This window comes from Pezoporus flaviventris, unplaced genomic scaffold (genome assembly GCF_033815535.1).
Source record: "Pezoporus flaviventris isolate CSIRO_AGI_PZ_B2104156 unplaced genomic scaffold, CSIRO_AGI_Pfla_v1 ptg000047l, whole genome shotgun sequence".
Lineage (NCBI taxonomy): Eukaryota > Metazoa > Chordata > Aves > Psittaciformes > Psittacidae > Pezoporus > Pezoporus flaviventris.
In genome coordinates this window covers 12,425,765-12,452,125 of record NW_026892595.1, presented here as the reverse complement: position 1 = coordinate 12,452,125, position 26,361 = coordinate 12,425,765, and the positions used below count along the sequence as shown (strand labels likewise).

General features: G+C 36.8%; 1 protein-coding gene across 10 annotated transcripts in view; it reads left to right on the top strand.

Moving 5' to 3' along the window:
- Positions 1–26,361, top strand: part of CACNB2 (calcium voltage-gated channel auxiliary subunit beta 2) — a 259,801-nt gene that overhangs the window by 219,641 nt on the left and 13,799 nt on the right. For 7 of the 10 annotated variants that reach the window (XM_061468319.1, XM_061468318.1, XM_061468324.1 and 4 more), the window contains 6 exons: positions 3,813–3,949; positions 5,641–5,717; positions 10,102–10,235; positions 13,588–13,668; positions 13,966–14,024; positions 17,066–17,175. In XM_061468319.1, the coding sequence (XP_061324303.1) occupies positions 3,813–3,949; positions 5,641–5,717; positions 10,102–10,235; positions 13,588–13,668; positions 13,966–14,024; positions 17,066–17,175 (598 nt within the window). Of the gene's footprint in view, positions 1–3,812; positions 3,950–5,640; positions 5,718–10,101; positions 10,236–10,380; positions 10,401–13,587; positions 13,669–13,965; positions 14,025–17,065; positions 17,176–26,361 lie in introns of all 10 variants that reach the window. The other 3 variants (XM_061468321.1, XM_061468320.1, XM_061468325.1) reach the window with 1 other exon arrangement.

Here is a 26,361-nt window from a genome sequence, read left to right as displayed (position 1 = left end):
TTACCATTCTAGTACTATGAGAGCTCATTGTGATTCAGCAGCTAAGGGTTGCTTCTCTTTTATTTGTATGACTGAATCTCAGTTAACACCAAAATCCTCAGGTCTCTTTTTCACTGTTGTTACTTCCCTGACACAGGCAGTATTTTTTTAATGGTTACATACTGAAGAACTGATGTGGTGTTTCGTGATGAGAACAGCCGTCAAAAAAGGCACTTTTTGTAAGCTGTGTTGGATTTCTTCTGTAGTTTGGCTTTGAAAAATTCCAATTTTTACAAACACCTGAAATCATTTGCATTCTCTCCTTCTGAGAAAACAATACAAAGCAAATAAATTAGTAACTCTCCCATAAAGGCCCTCCATAGCAGCCCCCTGGTCCCTTCTGAATGATTCCCTCATTTTACAAGTTTTCCCAGGTTCTGGTCATATTCCATTGTGTTTTGTCACAAAATAGTCCATCCGGAAATAGAAATTTATAGCAGAAGAACTAAGAACTTAGGGATGAGAACAGCCTAGCCATGCATTTGAAGTTATATCTTTGCCCCATTTTAGATTATCGAAAAATCCCTCAGTAGTTATGATAATGCATAATGAATCTGCTAGTGCAGGTGCTTTGCGAAAGCAATGAACATTCCTAATACACAGGTAGAAATACAGGTGTACAGAGGCTAAGGAAACACAAGAAATAGACTTTAGTGCCTTCATACTGATGACTAATGATAATCTTTTTCCATATATGTTAAATGCACCAAAAAAAAAAGAAAGCTTAATTTGGATTCAGATTGTATATAGTAAAGGAAATGTGTTTTCAGATAGTGCAAAAAAATTTATTTCTGTTGTGGCAGAAGTAGAGGTGAGCAGATACAGAGTCCTATCAAAAGAAAACCATCAGCATTCTTTGGTGAGACTGGGAGCACTGGAAAATATATCACAGTTTGGTTAGATAAATGATTTTGCATAGTTGTCTATTCTGTCTGCATTTCAAATGAGGTCATAATCTCAGACTTCACATCAAGTGTTTTCCCTGTTTCCATATGAACCAGAAATATAGTGTTAGCAGATCTTCTGTTATAATTTATGCTTTTTCCTCCCAGCAAACCTTAAACTCACATGTAAATATGAATGGGATAAAATGAGGAAGAAAAAGTTTCCTGAACTTTTCTGGATCTTCAAAAATGCTTTGAAAGGAAGCTTAGCTCAGCTGAGTTGTTATATTGTGTGTGACTGCATCTAGCATCGAGGAATGGAAAAATAGATTCAAATATTCTTGCAGCTTCAGGTGTAACAGAACAGGCACTCTGTGATAATTGCCTTTAAAAATACCTGGTTTTCTCTCTAAGTGGGTAAGGAAAGTTGACCGTCTGGCAGTACTAGGTCAGAACTGGGTTTGCAGAAGGGATCCTGCACCCAGGCCAGATGGAGAGGTAGGAAGGGATCCACAAGGATTTACACTTGGACCTGGATTCTCTGGTCCTGTGTTTGGCAGCAGCTGTTGCATCTGGGCAGGTTGAACCTCTTCAGGAGGGTGCCCCAAGCAGCAGCTCTTCCCTGAACAGCCGCATCCTCCCTCTCCATCTTCTGTGGCCATGCTCTGTTCACTTTCCAGGGCTATATCCCACCAGATACTGCTCCTTCAGTATTTTTGGTGCTCCCTATAGTTAATGCTGGGAGAACTGAAATGTCCAAAGTTTATTTCTTCAGATGAAAAGCAAAAAAACATACTTGACTATAAAATGTAGCGTTTATACCTAACTGGTTGCTAGAAATAATGAAATCTCCAGTAACTTTGCTTGCATAGTAATGCCACACTGGATCAGTGCTGTTCTGTTCTTGACTACGAGATGTGTGCTGCTGAGAGGGCTCAAACAAAAAAAAAAAAACTCAGTTCAGAATGTACACAGGCAGTGGTGAAAAGTACTGCAGTGATTATTTTCACTATCAGGTTGCATTCATTAAAGCTCAGTACATACAAAGATGAAGGATTCCTTCCTGCTTGAAGAAACAAGCACTGCACCATAGTTGGTCCTGAATCTTTTGAGGCTTTGGTGCATGGCCATAATTCAGCTTTGCTTTTAATTCATCTTTAGCCATGGCACTCCAAGCACAGGTGGATTACAGAGAATTGCTCACCCCAGCCTGCACCTTGAGAGCTGGACACCTTGCTACCAAGATATCTGCTACTGCAGAAGATTAATGTGATTGCAAAGTAGCCTGCTGTACTGTAGGGCAGCATAAGGAAGTAGTGGCTGTTCATGTTTTGATTTAGTGGTGGTTTTTAGTTATCTATCTCTTCCTTTTACAAAGTTAATGATACTACTTCTGCAGACTTCATGTATACCCTAGAGCAGTTCCATATAATGGCAACCTCCACTGGCTCAATTGCTCTAGTCTTCCTCCACCTATATTATCCTGCAGTATATTTTAAATACACATGCATATCTTTGGTTAGCATTTTGTTATGAAAGGTTATGGTTTTCATAATATGTTTCTAATACAGCTTTGAGAAACTGCTGTTCCAGGTTAGCTCCCTTTTAAATATTGTTATTCTTACTCATAAAGGTATCCCACAGGATGAATGTTATAGATACCCTTATATTTTAGGAGCTTTAAAGTGTCTTTATTTTAATCTGTATTTTTTGTTAGCTAAATATCTTGAAGTTCATTTCGAGCATCACATTCCTATAGTCGCCAAAATGAAAGATAATACTGCCATTTAGGTTGTGTATGACTGATCCACCAACATATTCTTAGTGAAATAATTCTTTTTAATGGGAGCCCACACATTTTACCTGTTTTAATCCTAACTGTACAGCTGTTAAAACTACTTATTCAATAATTAAACATGCACTATAATGTATACGTTCATAGCTTCAGATTCAAGAAGGCAACTTTTCTTCTCATTCAGATGTTCTCTTACAGTTTCATAAATAATCCAAAGTATCCAAAATTCATATTTTAGGGCTGTTCCCATGGAACTCCTAGAATTTTGATATGGGCCATACATAAGTGGCCTATTCTCACCCAAAAATGAATAAATAATAAAGGAAAAAGGAAATAGTTCTGCTCTGGAGATCTCTGCAAAACAAAAAACCCTGTGTATGAAAATATAGTGATTAGAGTAGTCATCTCATATTTCATATAGTTGAAATTCAGTGCATTTGTATAATCATAAGGGTTTATCAGTTATACAAATATACCCATTCTTTGTGGATCTACGATAGTACGTTTAAGATGCAGATCACATGAGCTGTATGCAGTAAGTATATATAAGCAGCAGGATGTAGTCATATTTCAGAGGATTTTAGTGAGTTCAGAGAAGCGGGGGAGTTTGAGAAGTAGTACTTTTTACTTCAAATAGAGAATTGAATATAATAGAATAAGAAAAATAAATTATTACAGAGCTGTAAAAATTGTTGCAGTGGGTAGAAGCAGATCAGAAGAAATCTCTGGTGTCCACCAAGGAGAAACATCAAGGGAGAGCAAAAGCAGCTTTCATGTGTGAGGAGAAAAAACTGTGAAGCAGGAAAAAATAAGGATGGGGAAATGGATGGAAATAACAGCCAGGGAGAATCATGAAGTCTGTGAAGGAAGGTTTATGCTAAGTACTATGGCTATTTAATAATTTGCAAGGTATCATTGTTTTAACGTATTTCTGGATATTACCGTGATTCTTCATTGCCATACTAACATAGTACAGTGATTACATGCAGGGAAGAATTACGTAAAATAGATAAACTGCAAACTAAAAATAATAACAAAATCATGAGAAATACCATATTTTCTTAATATATTGTTTGTTTTTTTTTTATCCGTAGAAATTTAATAATGACTGGTGGATAGGAAGGTTGGTAAAAGAAGGCTGTGAAATCGGATTCATACCAAGCCCAGTCAAACTAGAAAACATGAGGCTGCAGCATGAACAAAAGGCAAAACAAGGAAAATTCTACTCCAGGTAATGACAAATCATTAAAAATAATAGCATTACCTGTGTTACAACTTGGAAGTTAATGTTGTGTATGCTATACTTCTATTAAATTATTGTAATTGAACCAGTGAAGGAAGTAATATTTATTTATATAATTAATGTAATTACCATTTGAGAAAGAAGGTATTTAGATTGGTAGTCTGTGGTGGTCTGCAGTGCTACTATTCAATTTTATTTTCATAAAATATTTGCAAATATACACTGCAGTTAGTACATTTACTATGTGCAAGCACAATTTTTGAGCTTCCTTAATTTTTTAGCATTTGTTACTTGCTTTCATGATCCTGCAATTTTTAAACCTTCTAAAGTCATCTTTAAAGCTAATTTTAGAAATTACAGAAAATGTTTAGATCAATTTATTTGTAAGCTGAAGCCAATGCCTGTTAGATACATCTTAGGGAAAACATTTTTTGGTCTTGTCAGATTCAATGCCTACAAATACAGCTTTTAAGAATACTGCATTTTATGATAGAAGTTTCACGTCAAATAGTTTGCTGTCTCTGACTGTTGCTGTCATTAAATAAAAATAGCCATTCAGTCTCTAAATGTATTTGAACAACACTGCAAGATGGTAATAATATTATCTTTACTGTGGAATTCTTAATAAAGTAATTTTCCAGTAAACATTAACACATGTGAATGTAAATGTTACTTGGTTCCCTTTGAGTATATAGGAAACAAATATTTCCAGGATGTCTGAGCATATGGATCTAGAATTGAGAAAACAGCTGGGGAACATTTGGGAAGCCAGAGAGGATTTCCTACTTCAATAGGAAGGGCAGCAGTGTTTGAAGAACAAGTCTATGCTAGGACGAGACCAGGATGCTACAGTGCTCAGTTGCATTTGCTAACTGTGAAATGCCTTTCCTATGTGTGTTGTCCTCAGCAGGGGGACATGAAGTTCCTTATGCTTCTGATACAGCCAAATTTGACCCAGTGATTCAGACACTTTCCAAATTGTAAAGGCTTCCATTCACCGGAACTTCTCAAGGGAGATGACACTGTCCTACACATCTTACTAGTATTTTTAGATGAAGTAGAAACTAGTACTATCACAAGAATTATTAGAAAAGTGAAATAGCCTTTCTTACATTCTTTTCAGTGCTTTTATCTTTATGGTAACAAGTAAAATGACTAAAAATACTGTTTCATTATCACAACTTGGATAGGCAGAACTTGGTTAAACCCTAGACTGCTTTGTCTTCCTTTGAGAGACTTTTTTTCCCAAAGTGCTACCTTGTATTGTGACAGCAAAAGAATTTGTACTTTAATTAAATTGAAAAGATGTTAGGCAAACATATTTTCATTAGGGAGCTACCAGTAATTCTGCCATTAAATGAAACAGATATGCTCATTGGCTTAAGAATTAGACTTAGTAATGAGTGTTAGTATTAATAATTATATATCAGTAGCCACGTGAGGTAGTGAGAGCATATGCAGCCGAATGAAGTTTCACAGCAGAACAAGGAACATGACTGATGTTTGCAGTTACTCAGTCCTTGAAATATATATACATTTTGTGTAAGATGTATATTTTATACTGCTGCCAGAAATACTGTTTGTCTCTCGGCTAGCAACTCATTTAGAAGGCAGGTGAAAAAATGAGTAACTACTGAGAAAGATATAAAACATCCAACTAATTTGTTGCTTTACTCCAGCAAATCAGGAGGAAATTCTTCATCCAGTTTGGGTGACATCGTTCCTAGTTCCAGAAAATCAACGCCTCCATCATCTGGTGAGTAGGTCACGAACCCTTTGCTTTATGGACTCATGCACATAATCTTTTAGAATTTATATAAATTTAGTCCTATTTTTCTTACTCCATGACTTCATGACCTCACTTGAAGTATTGTGTACAGTTCTGGTGTCCTCCGCATAAGAAGGACATGGAACTGTTGGAACAATTCCAGAGGAGGGCCATGAGGATGATCAGGGGACTGGGGAACCTCCCATATGAAGACAGGCTGAGAAAGTTGGGGCTGTTCAGCCTGGAGAAGAGAAGGCTGCATGGAGACCTCATAGCAGCCTTCCAGTATCTGAAGGGGGCCTACAAGGATGCTGGGGAAGGACTCTTCATTAGGGACTGTAGTGATAGGACAAGGGGTAACGGGTTAAAACTTAAACAGGGGAAGTTTAGATTGGATATAAGGAGGAAGTTCTTTACTGTAAGTGTGGTGAAGCACTGGAATGGGTTGCCCAGGGAGGTTGTGAAAGCTCCATCCCTGGCAGTGTTCAAGGCCAGTTTTACAGAGCCTTGGGTGACATGTTTTGGTGTGAGGTGTCCCTGCCCATGGCAGGGGGATTGGAACAAGATGATATTAAAGTCTTTTCCAACCCTAAGTATTCTATGATTCTATCAGTTTCGATGGTTGCATTGTCCTGTAAGGCTGGTTTGGGTAGGTTTGAAGTAACAGAGTCAGTGCCCTCAAGTTCAGCCAATGATGGGGCTGTTAACAATGCACAAAATTCCCTACTTGCTTTTGCCATGGTATTTTATAACAAAGGCATAATAAAATGATGAGACTGCATTGCAGCAGGATAGTTAGAGGTTTGGTCCAGTGTGAGCACTCCTGCTCAACAAGAAATACCTTCTGATACAGGAGAAAAAGCAGCAGCAAGAATTCGCAAGAGGTTTCTGCAGTAGCATCCGGAATGGCATTGTTTTATAATAATGGGAACTGTTAGTTTCACAGTTCTGATAATGAGGATGTGTCTAATGCAGTTCTAGCATACTGGACATTTTTTGTCTTCTGTGACAAATTTTTCACAAATAAGTTTTGGTTTTAGAGCATCAACAGACAGATTTAACATTAGTTAGGTTTGAAGCAAATACATAGTGAGCTGATGGAAGAAAAGCTAGCATCAGCTCCTCAAAAAAACTGTAGCAGATTACTCCCCCAAAAGGAAATTCTACTACATTCAGCTGCTGCATTGCTGGATGTTTTGTCTTCTCCTGAGAGAGAAAATCTGTATTTTGAATACCTGAAATATGTAATTATTAATGAATGTTGCTAGTGCCTTATCTAATGAGGCAAAGATATCTATTTTCCAGTCATACTAATTTATATGGAGTCTGGTCTAAAGAGCAGGCATCTTAAAATGATCCTGAAGATGTTAAAGTATGTACATGGACATTAAGAAAGAGACAGGAATTCAATTAAGTTGTGCTAGTAGCTTCATTTAATTAAATTAATTGAAATAGATATCTGTCTTTTGCAGTGAATTTGTTTATAACAACGAAGTTTATTACAATTGCAGTTTATCAAAATTCCATTTAAGTTCCCTACCTGTCTTTTTTTTTTTTTCCTTGGAAAATATCATTTTAGTTTACTAGTAAGTGTCCATCACAAGTCTGTAGAACACACCTTAATCTTTTATTTTACCATGGCTTCAAATTGTCATATTTACCGTTAAGGCCCAGTTTTCAAGAACCTCATTTACGTGTCCCTGGGCCTGTGTTGCAAGTTAGAGCATCTGAAATGCTATAATATTCTTTTGTATCCTAAAAAACACCTGGACATGGGTATATTTCGAGATTGTTGCAGAGAATTTAGGGGCAAGAGAACAGATAGCATACTTAGGCTACCAATTGACTTGATTTGCTAGCCATCTTGGCTAGCCATCCTGGCTATCGTTTCATTGCACTGAATTCCTTCTTCAAACAGTTGTTTTCAGAAATACGTTTTTCTGGAGAAAGAAGGAAATCTGGTAAAGTTTGTTCTGCTACATGGCAGATTTGAGAATATCTATGAATAGTGTACATTCTGTGCACTTAGCTTATCCTGTGATCTTAAGATTTCGGGTCTGCAGTATTTATATTTTTGTTTAAGGCATCCCAAGAAGGGTGAAAGAAGCCTAGTTTGTGACTAACACAAGGACTCAGTTGACTCTGAAGTACAGTTCAATTATTCCCAGGCCTCCTCATTTTGAAAGTATAATAAATGACTGATACATAAATTATTTAATGAGTCAAAGAGATTTTAGCTGAATAAGTTAACCTCATTTTTTGACTTTGAGTCAGGGATTTTATTTTGTTTTTTCCCAAATGAAAAAAATCAACCAAACAAAATACAAACAAGATGAAGAAACTGAAAAAAAAATACCCCAAATTAAAAGGAGGCACATAGCCATTTAAATAATATTATATTGATATAATAATCAATCCATATGGTCCTTATGGGCCTCCAAACAGGGTGAGGATAATAGTGAAAATTACTTTAAAGAAAACCCAATGAACTAAAGATAATTAACAGTAAAAGAACTGTCACAGAGGGGATGTTACATAGCGTGAAGACTGAGATTGAAAAAAGAATATATTGATATCTAGCTGATCTAATACTGCATTTCTTTTTTACAGGAAAAGCTTAACAACCCTCATTTTTCTTTTCTGACGATTTTAGTTGAACATTATTATGCCTTATTATGAGTGATTTATAGCATCTGTGCTGGCCTGTAGTCAAGAAAAGATAATATGTTCTTTTTATACTTATGAAGAGGATGAAGGAACAGTGCTGCTAGAAGAGAATGTTATGTGATTTCTGTGGCTGTTTTTAGGAGCAGCAATATAGAAACAGGTTGCGGATCTACTCACAGGCTTTCCTGGCAAAGGCAGGCTGAAAGGCACAGTTCTGAAACTCAAGGATTGTCGGGCTTCGTGGCATTAGATCTGTTGATAATTTCAGGGGGAAAATATACTTTACTCAAACAGAAGAGATCACTGTCCCAAGTGCCCCTTAAATCAGCAGCTGCATGTAAGCTTGACAGAAATATTTATTTGTTGCATAATTTAATAGCACATGCCGCTGGATTGGTTGATGTCCCACTCATCAAGCATCTGAAAGCAGGTCGCTGAGGTGGTTTCATAATAGTTTGCAATGATTAATTATGGGTTTGGATAAAGTCAATGCAAATGATAGTGCTTACAGATCTATTTAGAGTTAGATTCAGTTTGACATAATGGCACAGCAAAATAAGAATGTGTTATGAGAGCGTATCACGAGGTGGGTAAGATCTTCACACAACAGAGTGATGTTGTACAGCCTGTTTGTGGATCACTTTTGTTCATTATTGGTTTCTAAAGACAAATTTAATACATAAGATCAGGATTGAGCATTGTAAACAGGAAAACCTGTTTGTTTTGTTTCGCAAGTAGTTAGCAGGTATCTTTTGAACTCAACAGTCAGGATAACATGGCTTTGCATTTTGAAATGCATTTATTTCTGAGTCCATGATGCTGTTTACTTAAACTGTTCTTACTTGCTAAAGAGGGTAAATATTTTCTATTCATGATTTAAGTATTGTGTGCTCTATATTATTTTGGGGTAGAGGTTGAACAACAGTGGTTTATTGCATTCACTTCCATTTTGCCCTGCCTACATCCTCACTCTTTAAAACAAGATCCAGGTCTCTGAGGCAAGCTGGGATCTATTTCCTCTTTTCTGCTACCCATTCTTCTTAGCTTTCACTATTAGTAGGTCTGGTTTTGTTATTTCTAATAAATGTATCTTATGAGTACTGTGCTTTTTTAGTTAAAATTGCTAAAAATGCCAATTGTGGTCCACCTTGATATGTAGATGATACTGTATCCAGACTGATTTTGTTTTCAAAAGTGATTTTTCTTCTGTTTCTCAATCTCCTATGGACATACAAGTGACATTTCAAATTTCAGATGATGATACCCATTTTGAATTAGTGTTCATTGCTTTAAAGTAATTTAAATGTTGTTGACCAAGTTCTCTTGTTTACACTGGAGAAAATCTTATCTGTTCCAGTGAACTAGTTTGGATTTACTCTGATGTAACAGGAACAGACTTGGCCATTGCTCAGTTTTGTGTAATTCTGGGTATATCTGATGTAGCTATGTAAAAGGCGATCAGAGGAAAATGTTACAGTAGCTGTCAGATTGCCTTCTGTCTTCTAATCCTAATGTACTGCACCTTTGAATTTTTCCCTTTGTTTTATTGTGTTGTGCACTCATGGTTGATTTTTTGATTTTCATCTCTTTATTTATTTATTTATTACTCTGGACAGTTTTGTTTCTCTTTACCTGTTATTTCCTTTTTAACCTACCTTTACTTTCCCTGTCATCTGATAATTCTGAATTGTTTGTCTGTATATAGCTATAGACATAGATGCCACTGGCTTAGATGCAGAAGAAAATGATATTCCAGCAAACCATCGCTCCCCCAAACCCAGTGCAAACAGTGTAACATCACCCCACTCCAAAGAGAAAAGAATGCCCTTCTTTAAGAAGGTAACACGGACTTCCAAGCTCCCATCTGTCCACCTGCTCACCTGCACTGCGTCACATTTCTTAGTCCTGTTAACTGTCTGCGTCTTTGACAAGCCAATAACATGCATGCTTTGTTGTTCTTTGTTTCTTTTCCATGCTGCTGTAGCTAAGCAGAAGCAGAAATCGGTAAGTTTATATCAACATTACCTGTGTTTATCCTGCCACTGGCATCATTAGCATTATTACCCCAGATTAATGATGCAGCTGTTCTAGAATTAAGGTAGAAATGTATCTAGCTGTTAGTGGATTCAGTACAAGAAAACAAGCAGTGCCAAGTTCAGCGCATCCATGAAACTCTGTTACAGTAGTTATCCTTTTTGATGGAATAATAGAACACACTTGGAAGGCCACCTAAAAGTAGAGAGAAGTGAGAAATGTATTTCTAAGAAATCCATATAATGCTTCTCTCTAGGGCATACTTATTCTTTCCATCTATCTTTTTCAAGCTTTTTTCCCCTATAAATCAGTCTGTTAAAGTCATTACTGGAATCTAATCAGATACTCAGATTATACTTAGAAAACAAATAGTCAAAACTGTTATATTATTAATTTAGTCAGTATTTAAACTTGTGATTTGCTGGGTGCAAAATCTGCAGGTGAACAAGACCAGTGGAAAACCACAGACTTGTTTTAACGGTTTGCTTTGAGCTTTTCCTGTTGTCATGTATAAATTACCAGCCAAATGTTCTCGCCATCCATCACTGAGACTTTTTTAGTAGCTCAGCTATTGGAAATGGTACTGGTAGTTCCCAGGAGAGCCAATGTCTCTCCATAGATAACCCAGATAACTACAGAATTATGCAATTGGCATCCTGTTACAGCAAAGTGTAATACGTTTCTAGGATCTTGGCTGGAATAAGTTATAAAGACGTTAGGTAGGAGCCAAACTATGCAGCAAAATACCACATTTTTACTCTTTTAATTTTAATTCTTTAGTCTTCATAGCTCTTATTAATTTGTTTTAACCACTTAAATCTACAGATAACAACAGACTATTATAGTGATTATACACAGTTCCCAGTGACTCTATTGCCTGTGCTGTGGATGCTCTCATGTTTAGTAAATAGAACTTCTCTCTCTCTCTCTTTCCTTTTTGAACTCTTTCAAATAATATTGGATCCTTGTCATTTCCAAAGTCACCAGTGTTTGCTTCAGTAGGGGTTGTTAAGTACCATGTAATTCCCAGCCCACTATGGAAATGAACAGCAGTTTCTTGCTTCTGAGTAATTTCTTACTTAATCATATTAATAACCAACTATAAATCATAAGGAAGAATAATACCCCCTTGGATGTGGATGGTGGCTATTCCTATCTCTCTCTGCATTCTTTCCTCCTGTACCGGAATCAATACTGGTTATAGTAGATTTGGTAATAGATTTACAGTAAATACTGGGTGAGCATCCCAAACTAACCTGCGTAGTCAAATCACTAAGTAAAAGTCAAATGCTCACTGTGCTAGTTTTTATTCCAAGTTCATATTTGAATTTAAATCTGCAAGTGAAAGCGGTATAGCTCAGTGGCAGTCCCTTAGAAAATGTTAGATTCTGTAACACTAAAGAACTTTAATGCTTCCATTAAATAACTTTTGCAGTTTTCTGCTGACAGCTTCATTATTTCAAACTGTACAGATTAGAGAAAAAAAATGCCTCTTTCAACAGAACAGATTTTAAAAATAGCCCATATTCCATCAAATAAGGTAATTTCTGTGCTCTCCCTCATTTTTATATAGCTGATTAACTCTTAGCTTGAATACCTTCAGTTGAGTCAGCCACCTTAAGACAAAGATCTGTTACATCAAGACAGTCATGCTATAAGCACTTACATATCTGCAATGAATTTTTCTTAGGATCTGTCTCTGATTTGCTTGTCAGGTTATTAGTAATGTTAGCAAGAACAGTGGAGGGCTATATTTTGATAGTGTCACAGCATAATTGCAGGGTTTTGCTTTGAAATGTGTCAAGTCAGATTCTGCAGTGTGTGTAATAAATTCACATGCTTATGATGCCTTGGGCACTGGTATTCATTCTTATGTTACTAATTATCTGGTTAAGCTACAGGTAACTGAAAATAAGATAAATATTGTTGAAAAACATTCACAAAAATGTTTTCCGTGTGTTTGTTAGACTGCTTTAGACTGCTGCTTGTGTAGCATTAAGTGCTGTCACTGTATTAATGTCCGTCTGTGTGTTTTTGTGTTTTGGATTGTATGTACTTATTTTAATGTTATTGTGAAACACCTTGGGATACGTTGAGTACTGAAACAATGAAAAATGGCTGTATTCTGTCATCTTGACTGATGTACTTGTGTGATGTAGGCATATGAAAAACGGATCTGGCGTAGATTTTTCCATATCATCCACATGTTCCTGGGTTTGGATTTCAATTGTTTTTTTCACCAAGATAAAGATAAACCAAACCCTCCCTTACAAACAAAAAAATGAGTTCTGAGAAGACTAATTTTTGGTGACATATATTGAATAGACATTTATTAAAGAAAAAAAAACAGTTTGTTTATATTTAATTTTGATAGCAATATATTTTACAATCTTTAGAAGCAGGCAATCTTTTTATCTTTGTATTTTAAAATACTTTCTTATAAATTGTGCACAATACATCAGTAAGCAGTTAGTATCATACTAACAGAATTCATTCTTGGATCGTAACAGCAACTTCCCAAGTGGAAGGATTGTTAATCCAAGCTCTCTTTATGAAAGTTTTCCAGAAATACTAACTTGGTCAGTCATTATTGTGATTTCATTTGCAAGTAAATTGCAGATGCAAATCTTGAAGACAGACGATGAGTGCTCCTATGGGAATTTGCAGTGGTGTCACAATGCTTTGTCAAGCAGTGGGCAGATCTGAACATAAAAAGAGATGTGTTATGCTTTTCCCACCCCTTTTTGTTTTATTTTTCTCTTGCACAATTTGCCTACATTAATATTCTGCTGGGAAACAGGTGTCACAGCTCTAGAGTCAATCATTTCAAATCATTAACTGTTGGAATAACCTTTTCAATTTAACAGTTAGGAGCTATGGCGTGGGACATGTGAATATCTCCAGAATAAGTCTTTGTAGCTATCCAGAGTAAATATGAAGATAGTAGGAGAACTAAACATCAAAGAAAAGCTTTCTCAAAAGAAATCCCTGAACCTATTAAGTTCTTATCTTGTACTACCAATTTTAGGGAAAAGTTAACGAATCCGTGATTCCTGTATTGGTGACATCACTGGAAATTCAGAGCTCCTAATATTGTGAGTAATGTGTAACACTTTCTTTAGGTGCTGTGATGCTGAAAGCTTTTTCTGTTTTGCAGACAGAGCACATCCCTCCCTATGATGTAGTGCCTTCTATGAGACCAGTAGTTTTAGTGGGACCTTCTCTGAAAGGATACGAGGTAAGTGATTGTGTGAATGATTTTATTTTGCCTTATTTGTATTCAAATGTTCAAAGGTAGTTAAGCTGAATAACATCATTTATATCATAGACAAAAATCTAGACAGGTTTTACTTCTACTAGATAGCTGCTTATTAGTATTTCATTTCATATCAGAATTCAAATTAAGAATAAATTACATTCCAATACTAATATTCATATATATGAGATTTACTGTCAATTTAGTATGTATTATAATTAGCATTAAGTAGTATGAATTTCTCATGTGATTATTAATAGGTTGTTTGTTTGCTTCTAGGTAACAGATATGATGCAAAAAGCATTGTTTGATTTTTTAAAACATAGATTCGAAGGGCGGTAAGTACTTTGCAATGCAAATCTACTTGAGTTCAAGTCCTGTTAGGTATTACCAAGAAATAATGACATTCTTTTTGTAGAAAATTAGTAATGACAGCTAATTCCTTTATCAGTGGACTGTAGTGTGGATTGGTAGATTCCTTAGCAGAGCACACTGTGGCTGTTTTTGCATTGGGAAGTGTTGAGAGTGGAAAATAAGATGTCTTCTTCTTGATGACTGTGATATTCACACTCCAAATAGCTAAATATTTATGTAAAGGCTTAATAAATATGTAATCTTAAAATACTCTTTTGCTTAAGTATTTTTCAAGTGATACCTCATCAGCACTTCCTGGGTTCTGTACAAGCTGACAAGGGCCACCATTCCTTCTCAGCTCTGAGTTTTTACAGTGGCATCTAATCTGGAAAGAGTGATACAAGATTCAGACTATCTAATGTATATGACTATCAAACCTTTTGTCCCCCAAGATGGAAGCTTGGTTTGACAGTGGTGCTGGACTCTGTAATGGGAAGACTCAAAAGGACTGCTTGGGGCAGGCAGTCCCCCACATTGCTGAAATATATCACCCCTGGTGGCAGACGGGCTGCACTTTGCTGGATTTTGTTCTGAGTGTTGTTACAGCCTGTTCCCCCTAGCCAAGGTCCGATGAGATTTGTATTTGAGCCTCCAGGCATTACTGTGGTACAAATGTCAAATGATGATCCACCTCTAAAAGCAGTGGCATGTTCTGTAATTAAAATGTCACTGACCCATGGACCAGAGACATCAGGTGCATTCTCCACATGTGATTCTATTCTTGCTGGATCAGGCTTCAGATTAGTATGTGCTAGTGGGTTGATGTTTGGGAGGAAAAAATTGAGAAAACGGGAAGGTCTTGTTATAATATCTGTAACTTCAGTGAATGTTCTATTCCATTTGGAAGTGGGCAGAGTGGTAACACCATTCTGTCTGTCTTGGTGCTGTCAAACTTTCAAGAGGGAGCTTGAAGTTTTCAGTCAATAGTTTCATCTCCTTAAAATACGAGACATTGTGGTTTTAGCTATTGTGTTTTCTTAGCCAGAGTGATGGTGTTGATACCAAACCACTTAGTAGTCCCTCTTTATATTAGTCAGAGTTGTCAAATCTTAGATAAGTACCTTCAGAACTGGAAGTTTACAAAATAATGAGTGTTGCAAGCAGAAAAAAAAAAAATGTCTTTATGTCTTGAAGTATTTTAAAGCATATCTAATATTCAGTTGCAGATCCAGTTGTGTGAGGGTAAATCCACAAATGTGGATGTTTCAACACAGTTGATGTCTATAGTAGCAGATTTGAAGCATACCAAACTAAAGTAGCAACCTGAATTGGTATTCTAGGTCCTCAGCAAATCTGTACAGGAGATTCTAAGATTCATGCTCCTGTTTTCACTGCCACTCTGCTGTCAAGCTGTCCCCGCTCTCATTGCAATTGTTCCACTATATGAACATATATACCTTTTGTTTTGAAAGTAGGCTGTTCTTTCTCATGTTATAAATCTCAAAAGACAATAAAATTACCTTTAAAAGATATTAAAGTTTCTTAAAATGAAAAGTAGCAGTTTTAGATTGCTAATTCTAGCTTTGTTCAATATACCATAATTGTATTTTAAAAAGGGAAAATTCTGTTCTGTTGCATGTAGGAAGGAAGACTGGAAGAAAAATAAAGGAAAAAAAAAAAGCTGTAGAAGTTTGTAGTCTTCATCCATTAGCAAATAAAGAGAAATAATGAGTACCTAAATTACATGTTGGATTTCATTTTGAAGTAATAGCATTATCTGTGAGGAGCTGAGCCAGAAATCAAATCCTTGGTTATGTTTTCAGCTTAAGTTAAATCATGCCTAAATTTCCAAAAAATTATGTTACTAATCAGTATTGTGCAAATAATTCTGTTTTTCTGTCTTAACTTCTGGCTTTTTTACATTTTGTGCGGGTTTAGATAAATATATACACATGTTGAGTTCACTGGGAAATGACCTATTTGGTTACATTTCAGGATGAACAGCATCTGACTGCTTGCTAGAGGGGAGCCCACCCTGTTCTTAGCAAATCCATTTCCGCCTTTTAAATTGCAAATAAAATCTTACAAGGAAGAACAAGGAAATATCATCTGTCTGATTTAAATCTCAGCACTGGAAAAATGTGACCCCTAAACCTCTTTAGGCCAGAGAGTCTGAAAGGGAATTTATCCAAAGGGTGCATTTTGACCCTGTAAAGCAAAACAAACCCAGTTAACTGTTTTCCTAGGAAGAAGAATATGCAGAAGGTTATGTAGGAGGTCACTGCAAACAACTTGAAGTAACCACTTCATTTTTGGCTCATCTTTTCTCATAAACACAAAACTGAGCCTGCTGGAGCCCAGAGATTTTATTTGCATGCTTCTCTATGGATGCAGTCACTGTTTTTATGTGCCCAGCATATTGCTGTATCTTTCTGGAAAATTATAGGTAACTCTTGCACTCAGTTAAAAAAGTGTGCTAATAAGCTGAGCCATAAAAATTAGAGTTATATGGCTGTACTGCCAAGCTGTACCTTCACATACCAACTCTGCATATCCTATATGTCTTACAGGTATGGTTAAATTAAGGCAGGTTGTTATTCAGTACCTTTCAAGAAATTAGTCAAAATTAGGGAAAGGCAAAACCAGCCTGTTCATACTGGGGGTACTGGTGCAAAGTCTAAGCATATCAGGCCTGGAGCCCCCAGGGAAGTCTTATCTTCTGCAGTATGTATCTGAGCTCCTGCTGCCTCCCTTCTGACCAGACGCATGTAGTTTTGCAGTCAATAGTCACAGTGCATTTAAGTTCTGTGGAGAAAGGAGGGTGTCTTACCAATAGTTCTTGTAACAGTATCAGTGAGATAAAGCTTCTTCTCTGTTCACATTGTGCAAAATATGCCGTGCTGATGAGAACTGCTTTTTTTGTTGTCTTAGCCATATTCTAGTGTTAAATGAGTCCCTTTTTGTCCCCACATCCCTGCAAGATAAATAACATTCTGTTCTATTTCACTGTATGTTATTTTTGCAGTATATCAATTACAAGAGTCACAGCGGACATCTCGCTTGCCAAACGCTCAGTATTAAACAATCCCAGTAAGCATGCGATAATAGAGCGATCTAACACAAGATCAAGCTTAGGTAAGTACCTATGACTATGCTGTCTACAAATTGGCTGGAAAGTATTCTACTCTCAGTTCATATGTATAAGCTAAAAATAGCCTTCTCTCTGCTGTGAGAAAATCATGATTCCTGTAATTCAGAAATCTTGGCAGGAGAAATCATTTTAAATCACTACCAGGTAATCTTCATATAGTACTGATTATTGGTTTGTCCTGCTTATGTTCAGTTTTCAGGTTTTGCTGTCTGCCTCAGTGGGAAGAGGTAGCCATCCATAAGGTACATAAAATCTGAAGAGGTGTTCTCCTCACTGAATAGAAGTGATGGTTTCAGAATACCTGAAATTATATGAATATTATTGATACTGTGCATGATCTTTGATAAGATTACTGGTAGTGATAGCTACTGACACTAGACCTGAAAACAAATACTAAATACACATTTTCTGAATTTCTTATCAGATTAAACTAATGCTGAGGTTGGTACAAAATATGAAGGGTGGAAAAGAGGAGACATTGTTGAACTATATATCTAGGTTCATAGTATACGTATCTGTCACCTTACATGAGTCTTTTTGTACTATAGTTTGTCCAGTTATGTAAGTAATTAAACAGTTATTAGCCAGAAAGAAAAACAAGCTTATCTGGGAAGATGTAACTATGTGTCACCACTCTCTGCCTTAAAAAGTTTGACTTCCCTTTATTGAAAACTTGCTTCTTAAAACCCTTGCTTTCAGCTATGTGGAAGCTGTGAATCTACTTGCAAGTAGCTTGATAGCTTCCAAGTATGTCTTATTTTAAGTGTTCAAATGTCAAAATGTAATGTACTGTAACAACATAATGAATGTTTACACACAAGAATATTCTTCTATATGTATTTCAGTCTTGTCACCAAGGTCTGTTTAATAATCTAATGAAAAGAAAAAGTGTCACTTGTGTTGAATAGAACTGAAAATTGGTAATAAGGGTATAGGTCATGCAGTCGTGGAACAAACATAACCATGGTGATTTATTTCCCAACCTGAACATCAAAGCGTGTGCAATTTTGTGCAATACTGCACAAATGTATTCAGTAATAAAAACTGTATAATCTTTTTCTTATACTAAAATATTTTCATCTACATAAAACAGCTATCATGAAAAAATTACACAGGAAAAAAAAATTATAAAAACTGAATGCAGCCTAATTGTATATAACTTTATCTCATAGAGAACCTTACCCTTAAGAATGTCAACACCTTTTCTTTGGGCTAAAGTATTTTCTTGATAGAGGTATTTAAAATGGAAGTTCTGACAGAACCTTGGTTGGAGACACCCAAATGCTGATTGCAATTATGAATATATATAAATATGTGGATAGACACGTCTCCTGTTTTCGTAACAGTCCTATTATTATTATCTGAAATTTCCGGCTATATGTCAGGTTTTCAGTTAGTTATAATTGTTCTAAAAATTAAGCGATTTATGAAAGAATTTTGAATTCTCTTGGGAAATATTTTTAGAGCAACTAGGTCATGTTAAAAGTGAAGTTAGGGCAAAAATTAATTTTACCCATGTTAAGGAATTCTCAAAACTTTTTTTTTTTCCCAGAAGCTGTAATATTCCCATTCTTCTAATAATCTAACAGGGTTTTGAAATGTGGTAGTAAATTAAAAAGGATTTCAGTTGCATTGTCATTAAAATAATGTAAAAATTTGACCAAATTATTAGAAGCTGCCACTAACACATGCCAAGCTTTGCATATGAATTGCTTAAAGACTCAGCTCTCCCTGGGCAAGGTCCAGAAATGATGCTGAGCAGAACCTGCCCCAGCAGATCGGATCAGGGCAGCCAAGCAGAACTAAGGCTGGAAGATGCTCACCTTTCAGCTGTCAATCCCTACTTTGCTGTGCAGCATGAACGATGGAGTAGAAAGTTGTTTACTTTAAAGATGTTCAACTGGAGGAGCAGGTTAAGGGAGAAAGGCAAGTAGTCAAAATACATTATGGAAAAAGTTGGATATATGGGATGGAAGCTGGGATAATCGAACACACTGGTGAAGTACCTCCAAGGTCCATGCTCCAGACTTAGGGTAAACCATGGGGGGAAAAGAAACAGCCAGGAAGCAAGTCAGGATGGAAATGAAGTTGAGGCAGTGGGTTGGGAGGAAGACTGAGATATGATAGAACAACGTGGAGTCAGAAAAAGGAACTGCTTCTTTTTTGTAAGGTGATGGGAAAACCCTTGTGCAAGGCAAAAGATAGAAAATACAAGGAGTGTTACAGCCTGTTCCCTTGCTTGCCTGCAATGCCTACCTCATTTCTACTCAACGTAGAAATAGAGTCAGAATTAGAAAATATCACTGTAGACTGCTGGTAGGTGGCCTTTATGAGCAGTGGCTCATAAAGAAGGTGACAGTATACTACCACTGCGAGTACTTAACTTGGCTCAAGTCGCAGAGGTGAGTGGCAGTATCACACCATATAGTGGAATTTTTATTTTTCAGGTTCCATGATGAATTTGCTGTAAGTCAACAAAAAATGCTATTAAAAGAATATTATTAGGTTTAAAAACTCAAGTTGTGCAAAATAAAGGTTAGGAAGTAATAGAAGATTAACTGTGCAACTTCTCAGTATTTTTAGGTTATGTATGCTATGATTCAGTCTTTGGTTATGTGTTTGCACATTATTTTTCCACCAGTGCTTTGCCTTAGTTGTTGGGGTTTTTTTAAACATGAAAACTAATGTAGGGAATTGGAATTGCGTAGTGAATTGCTGTTTTGCTTGCTGTGAATCTTGTACAGTGAATGAGGCAAGAAATTTCAAACAGGCAAATGATGTTCTCTGAAAACACAATAGGACTTTAAATTTTAGGGCAGCAGGGCAGGAAATAGTGATTTGACCGAAACTTCATGTGGCATTAGATCAGTCAGGAAAGATTTTTCAGATCCAAAACTGAATTCCTGATCAATATAGTTGATTCTGTGATTCTAAGATCATTTGTAGAAGTACTAAGCGTTGTGGCTGAAACTGAGATTCAGGCTTTGAACCTATCAAACAGTAATGTATGTTATTAAAATCAGCACATTGCATGGTAATGCACTGATTTGGAAAACACAAATGGAAAATAGGCAGTAATCTATGGACTACTGGAGCTACTGTTGGGTACCTTATGAAATACCAGCCTTATGGCATCTCATTCCCAAGAAGTCCTTCCATTTTAGGCTCTCCTCTTTGCAGACATTTAACTGGGGAGCTATTCTTTTCATTCCCAGCCTTGTTCAAAGAATTTTTCCCCTTCTCTTGGATCAGTACTTGATATCACGTACAGTACAGAGCTGTATCAGTAATGTCCTGAGTCTTAGTGCTGACTTCTAAAATGAGCTTCAAGGTTATGTTCCATTTTGGAAGAAAGAATCCCAAGAAATCAGGATTTCCTGAAGGATGGCTTCCATTTTCCTAGTCAGATGTAATTTTTACTAGGGTAATTACTCTGAAGAATCAGACTGTATTTCTAAAATCAGTCTGTATTTCTAAAATCAGTCTGTATTTCTAAAATCGACTCCCCAAAATTAGTGGAAACTTGTGATTATTCTATCTGGAAAATATAAATTCATCTTCTCACCTAACTGAAATGTTTCAAAGTGAAAAAACATCTTGTTGCATCAGTGAAATGCCATAACAGTAAGTTCTATAAAATAATTTATGTGAAAAAACATTTTGTTGCATCAGTGAAATACCACCACAGTAAGTTCTATAAAATAACTTATTCATTCTGTTTTTAGAAAAACATTAGAACAGTGTGCTCTAAATGAGATGTGGGACACATACTTGACAATGAAGAGAAAGTAACTGATTCAGTAGCTTTTTATCAGTTGACAGTGTATGGGGTTGTGTACTGATTGAAACAGCAGCCCTGCAGAAACAAGTTATGTTTCTTGTAATACAGACCACAGAAGGTTTGATTAAATCTTGGCATTTTCTACCTTATTAATGTTAGCTTTGCAACCAAATAATATTGTTCTAATACAAGTTTCAGTCACAGATAAATCGAGTCGGAACTCAGGTAACATTAGTTCTTTTCTAGTATCTGCAGTAGGTCTGCTGAGGGGTCCTGGGAGATGAATTCTTTCTCTACCTTCATTTTTCCTTGTATAAAATAGTAGGGCCTTTTCTTCAAATCACTGGGGGAAAAAAAAAAAACACAAAAATATCAAAAGACAGAATTTTAGCAAACATTAAATGGCATAGTTCTGGTCCATTTATTTATAGCAATAAATGGTATTTATTGCTATAAAATTTGATCTTGTTAATGAAAAACAGGGTTTGGATGGGTTTGGCTTGGTTTGGTTTGGTCTGAAGGAGTCTTCTAGCTGCAGGGCTGGCTGGCTGTCTTTCTCTTCCTCAGACAGTGGCGCATGGACAGAGAGCCATGTGTTCATTTCTACATCTGGTATCATTTAAAAACAGCTTTTTATTATAGCACACATAGCTCCCCAAAACTACTTTGTTAATCCAAATCCCACCCCCCTTGAAGGTTCAGTGGGAAGCTATTCCTTTACTCACCCACCCTTGCATAGTGGTACCTCATGCAGCTAGGCAGTCAAGCTACTGATTTATCCCTCAGTTAATGGTCATGTTTGTGAACAGCAATAGCAACTGTAGCAGAGAAGGCTATTTCTTAGGCTTCTGAAAATGCATTGTTGTATTATTTTAATAAGTGTTCTGTTCATGAATTAACACAGTACAGAGGTAATGTACTTGATATATTAATATAAAATACTTGTTAATGGGAAATAAATTAACCTCTTTATGGGAACTCTTACCTTATCACCCAATACAGGTTTGCAGTATTGTGCATATTGCTGATACTTGTGCATAGCACAATAAACAGTGGAGTAAGCACCATTATATTTGGAACTGATTTACTAGATAACCCAGAATTAATTTCAAGGAGGCACAGACAAACAAATAATCAGGAGCAGGAATTGCCATGGGGAACTGGATTTACCGGATTGTAGGGAGGTCTCAATGGGCTTAATACTGCACACAGTTATTGACTGAAAGTTTGCTTTTGTAAAGGAATCAGTTAAAAGCAGACTTGGGATTTGGGTCATTGGAAACCAAAGCCACCACTGAATATTGTAGAGTAAAATTAATGTATCCAGGAATTTTATAAAAACGGTATCTGGCTTGTAAAGATTTAGGATGGGACAGTACAGTCTTACGCCTCTTCTATATGAAAGCTTAATTTTGTATATAAAGAGAAATGTTTGCTTGTAAATAGTTATGTGCTTAACATGTGAAATACTAGAACTAAATTTATTTCTTTAAAAGCCTAAAAGAAATCTATAATTTTGAAAAGACTTTTCTCTCCAAGAAAGTACAGAACATGGTTAAATCCCATTCACCTCAAGATCAGTCCCAGTTGGCTTAGTTAAATTTCTGTGTGTGCACATGCTATTTGCAGAAACTGCTGAACCAGCTTTGTGCTTTTGCTGCATTTCTTTGTCAAAAGGATCCAACCCTTTTTCTTGTTGTTTCTGTGTATGTTACACTTGTTATAACCTTGCCTCATGCTGTATGCTTTGTACAAGAACCTGATTGTCTTGGCTTTTTCCATTCTTTGCTTCATTAATGCTCTCCTTTTCCAGATGTTCTGGGTATGTATACAAGCTTGCAAATTACTTTTCCTGCTGTTTTGTGTTCAGTGTTTTATTGTACCTCACAGAACCACTGTGTGTTTCTCACAGCTGGCTCACTGACAGAGAAAAGCTAATCCCATACTGTGTTGCTAAGTATTTCTTTTGGAAAATCTTGCTCATTTTCAGTATTTATTTTTAAGTAATCCTAAAAATAAAGTTGAGATTGGCAAGGAAACACTAAAGATTAGGTTTTCCACTGTAAATTTCTAAGGTGTGTGCACCTAATCTGCATATTCTAACACAGATGTGTGAATATTGGTGTAAAATATGTCATTGTATATGTGGTAAATTGACTGCAGTCAAATGGCTGGGAATCTGTGTATTTGCTTTCTGTGTGCATACACAGTAACCTGTTGGGCATTACATGCACTCAGTTTGCATGTGCAGTTGAAAGCCTATCTTTGGAAAGTTGTCTCTAGAAAGTGTACTCACATCATTAAGTTCGTATCCCAGAGTATTGTCTTCTGAAAGTGAAACATAAGTGCTTGAAAAATAGTAGTGGATTATCAGTGCAAATTTCAATTTTCTATTTTTATTTTCTTGATATCTATGAGAAAAGATAGTTGAATGCTTGAAACTATGGTAACAATTTATTATATATGTAATATATAATGTGTATATATATCTCTACACATTATATATATATATGAATTATAATGTTACTATGTATTTTCCATGTTTGGTAAATATGTTTGACAACCGTTGTATGTGATAAGTTTCAAGTAAGTGCTTCCCCACCTATAGATTTAAAATAAACTTAAAAGAGTGCTAAGCCTCATAAAGTTCCTTCCTTACTTACAGAGGCCATGGAACAGGAATGCAAAATTGGGATTTACCCAGGAGTGTATTTTCATTCCAAAGTCTCAAGGATCTAATAGATCTCTCTTTCAAGAGAAGAAGTTGTTCAGTGTCTTATGGAAAATCCTGATTGTCCCTTTATGATTTTATCTTCAAAATAGCTTGGAAAATGTCCAGACAGCTCACTTGCAGTCATTAAACCTTCAAATATGGTAATCTGCTAAACCTGAAGCAGCATTGAACCAGAATGCTGTAACATAGCAGCCAAGAGCTTTTGGGTTATCATGGGAATGCAGCTACACTTCTTTTTGCACTTGGGTAGGGAAAGAGTAGCATGAAGATCCTGAAGCTGTTATAATTTATCAGACTCACATGTCTCAAAATGTTCTTATCCTGCTGGACCAGCTTTGATTTTATTAACATCTAAGGTCAGAGTCTCTGTAATGAATCTCTGTGGCCCTGAACATAAGAAGGACGTGGAATGTTGGAACAAGTCCAGAGATGGTCCACAAAGGTTATCAGAGGGCTGGAGCACCTCTCCTTATGAAGAAAGGCTGAGAGCTGGGCTAGTTCAGCCTGGAGAAGAGAGGGCTCTCAGGAGACTTATAGCAGCCTTCAGTACCTAAAAGGGGCTTACAAGAAATTTTGAGAGCTTTTTTCACAAAGGCATGTAGGAATAGGGCAAGGAGTAATGGTTTTAAACTGAAAGAGGGTAGACATAGATGAGCTATTAAAAAGAAATTCTTCACTGTGCAGGTGGTGAGACACTGGCACAGGTTGCCCAGAGGAGTTGTGGCTGCCCCATCCCTGGAAATGTTCAAGACCAGATTGGTGGGTTGGATGGAGCAACCTGGTCTAGTGGAAGGTGTACCTGCCTGTGGCAAGGGAGTTGGAACTGGGTGATCTTTAACATCCCTTTCAGCCCAAACTATTCTATGATTCTACAATTCTGTGATAATAACTAAGATAGGTGAATGAACCTGTCAGGTGACTGAGATAGGTGAATGTAATAATTTTAGCAAGTTAGCTGTTTGCATAAGAATACAGTTTTGCTTCCCTTAAAACTACTCACATTTGTAGGTTGAATTGATGCGGTATTTTTTCTTTCTCCTAGGCTCATGGAACGGATAAAAAGTTGGTGTCTGTGTCCTCATTTTATCCATGACTAAGGGTTTGGGTTGTTTAACCACAATGCAAAGAAGTCTGGGTTCATTTCTGTTCTCTACTAACAGAGGCATGAATTCATAATTTCCATCACCATGGCAGGGCTGTGATCACCTTTATGGTGGTTGTCAGTTGGCCCTGCTGAGTCTTATACACTGCATAATAATTAAGCTTTCCCTGGAGAAAGAACTAGAATCCGTGTATTTTGCCTCCCACTCTCAGCATCAGGCCGTAGAGTCAGTATCTCCCACTCAGTGAATACGCAAATGTTTTACGAGTGGCACACCATCAGCAGGAGGGGTTGAACTGCCAGCAATGGACTGGTTCACATCCTATCTGTGAGAAGGGCTGAGCATTTTTATTTATATTTGTTCTGAATAAAACAACAGACCTAGGGAACACTTACTTAGTGTCTGTGTATGGACCAGAGCTGTAAAAGCCTATAGCACTGCACTGAGTAATGAGGCATAGTGAAAAAGTGTCCAAGTTACTGCTAGGCTGACACGATAATATCCATTCTGAACTCTGCAGAGATGCTTGTTTGGTCCCCTGGGCAAAATAAATGCTAGACTGCTTCTTTGCCCAGTCTTACTTTCCCAATTACTAACAGAGTGTATGGGAGCTTAATGATGGGAGCTGTGCTGTGTTGCTGTATGGCACCTTCTGGAACAGCTGCTGTTTTACCTAGTGTGGTCATCTCAGGGCATCTCTCCCCTGCACAGTGCTCATCCACTCATCTTTCTGCTGCAATCCACTGATTTCAAGCTTTTCCATTCATAAGCCATTAAAATTTCCTTCCATTTTAAACCTGGCATAAGAAGCATCATTCTATGAATGCTATTGTTTTTCTAGCACAGAGAAATAGGGGAGGAAGTAGACATCTTCATGTGCTATTATGTATTTTTAAATGACACTATCTGGTTTATATTTTCACATAATTACAGTATTGCATTTCAGGAGATGTTAGTCCATTATAAATAGATCTTGGTTATGTTGAGGTTTCCAGACATCACATTGTATCTGTCAATACCACTTGGATGTGTGTGTGCCTTCAAGGCCATCTGAATTCTGTCTAAACTGAGACTCAGCAGGCAGGAAGAGGGAAACCCTGTTTTCCTGCTGCCCCTTAACCCACAGGTCCCCTTCAGTGGAGCCCAGGCAGGAGGGAGCACAAGGCAGAGCAGCAAACATGCTCCTCTTGTTTCTGCCTTATCCCTCACCTTATAGGAGCCCCATCTGCTAGGCATGAGTAACATGCAGCCACTTTCCCTGGAAAATATTGTCATCCTCCCAGTCCAGCCCTCCCCTTTTTATGTAACAAGCTAGTGGCTAAGGGATTTGGTTGAGACCAGGAAAATGTGGGTATATTCACAAAACTACATTTATGTTAGAAATTTGATGAAACCACCTGTAATCCATGTTATCTTCTAGCCCATTGCCTGAGGACTAAACTAGAGCATTTATTCCCTCTTGCTTAAGTTCCCCTCTAAGATTTGTTCCTTCTTACCTGGGTATGCTGGTGGGGAGGCATAGAGGCTTCTACTCCCCAGCATTGCCACGTGT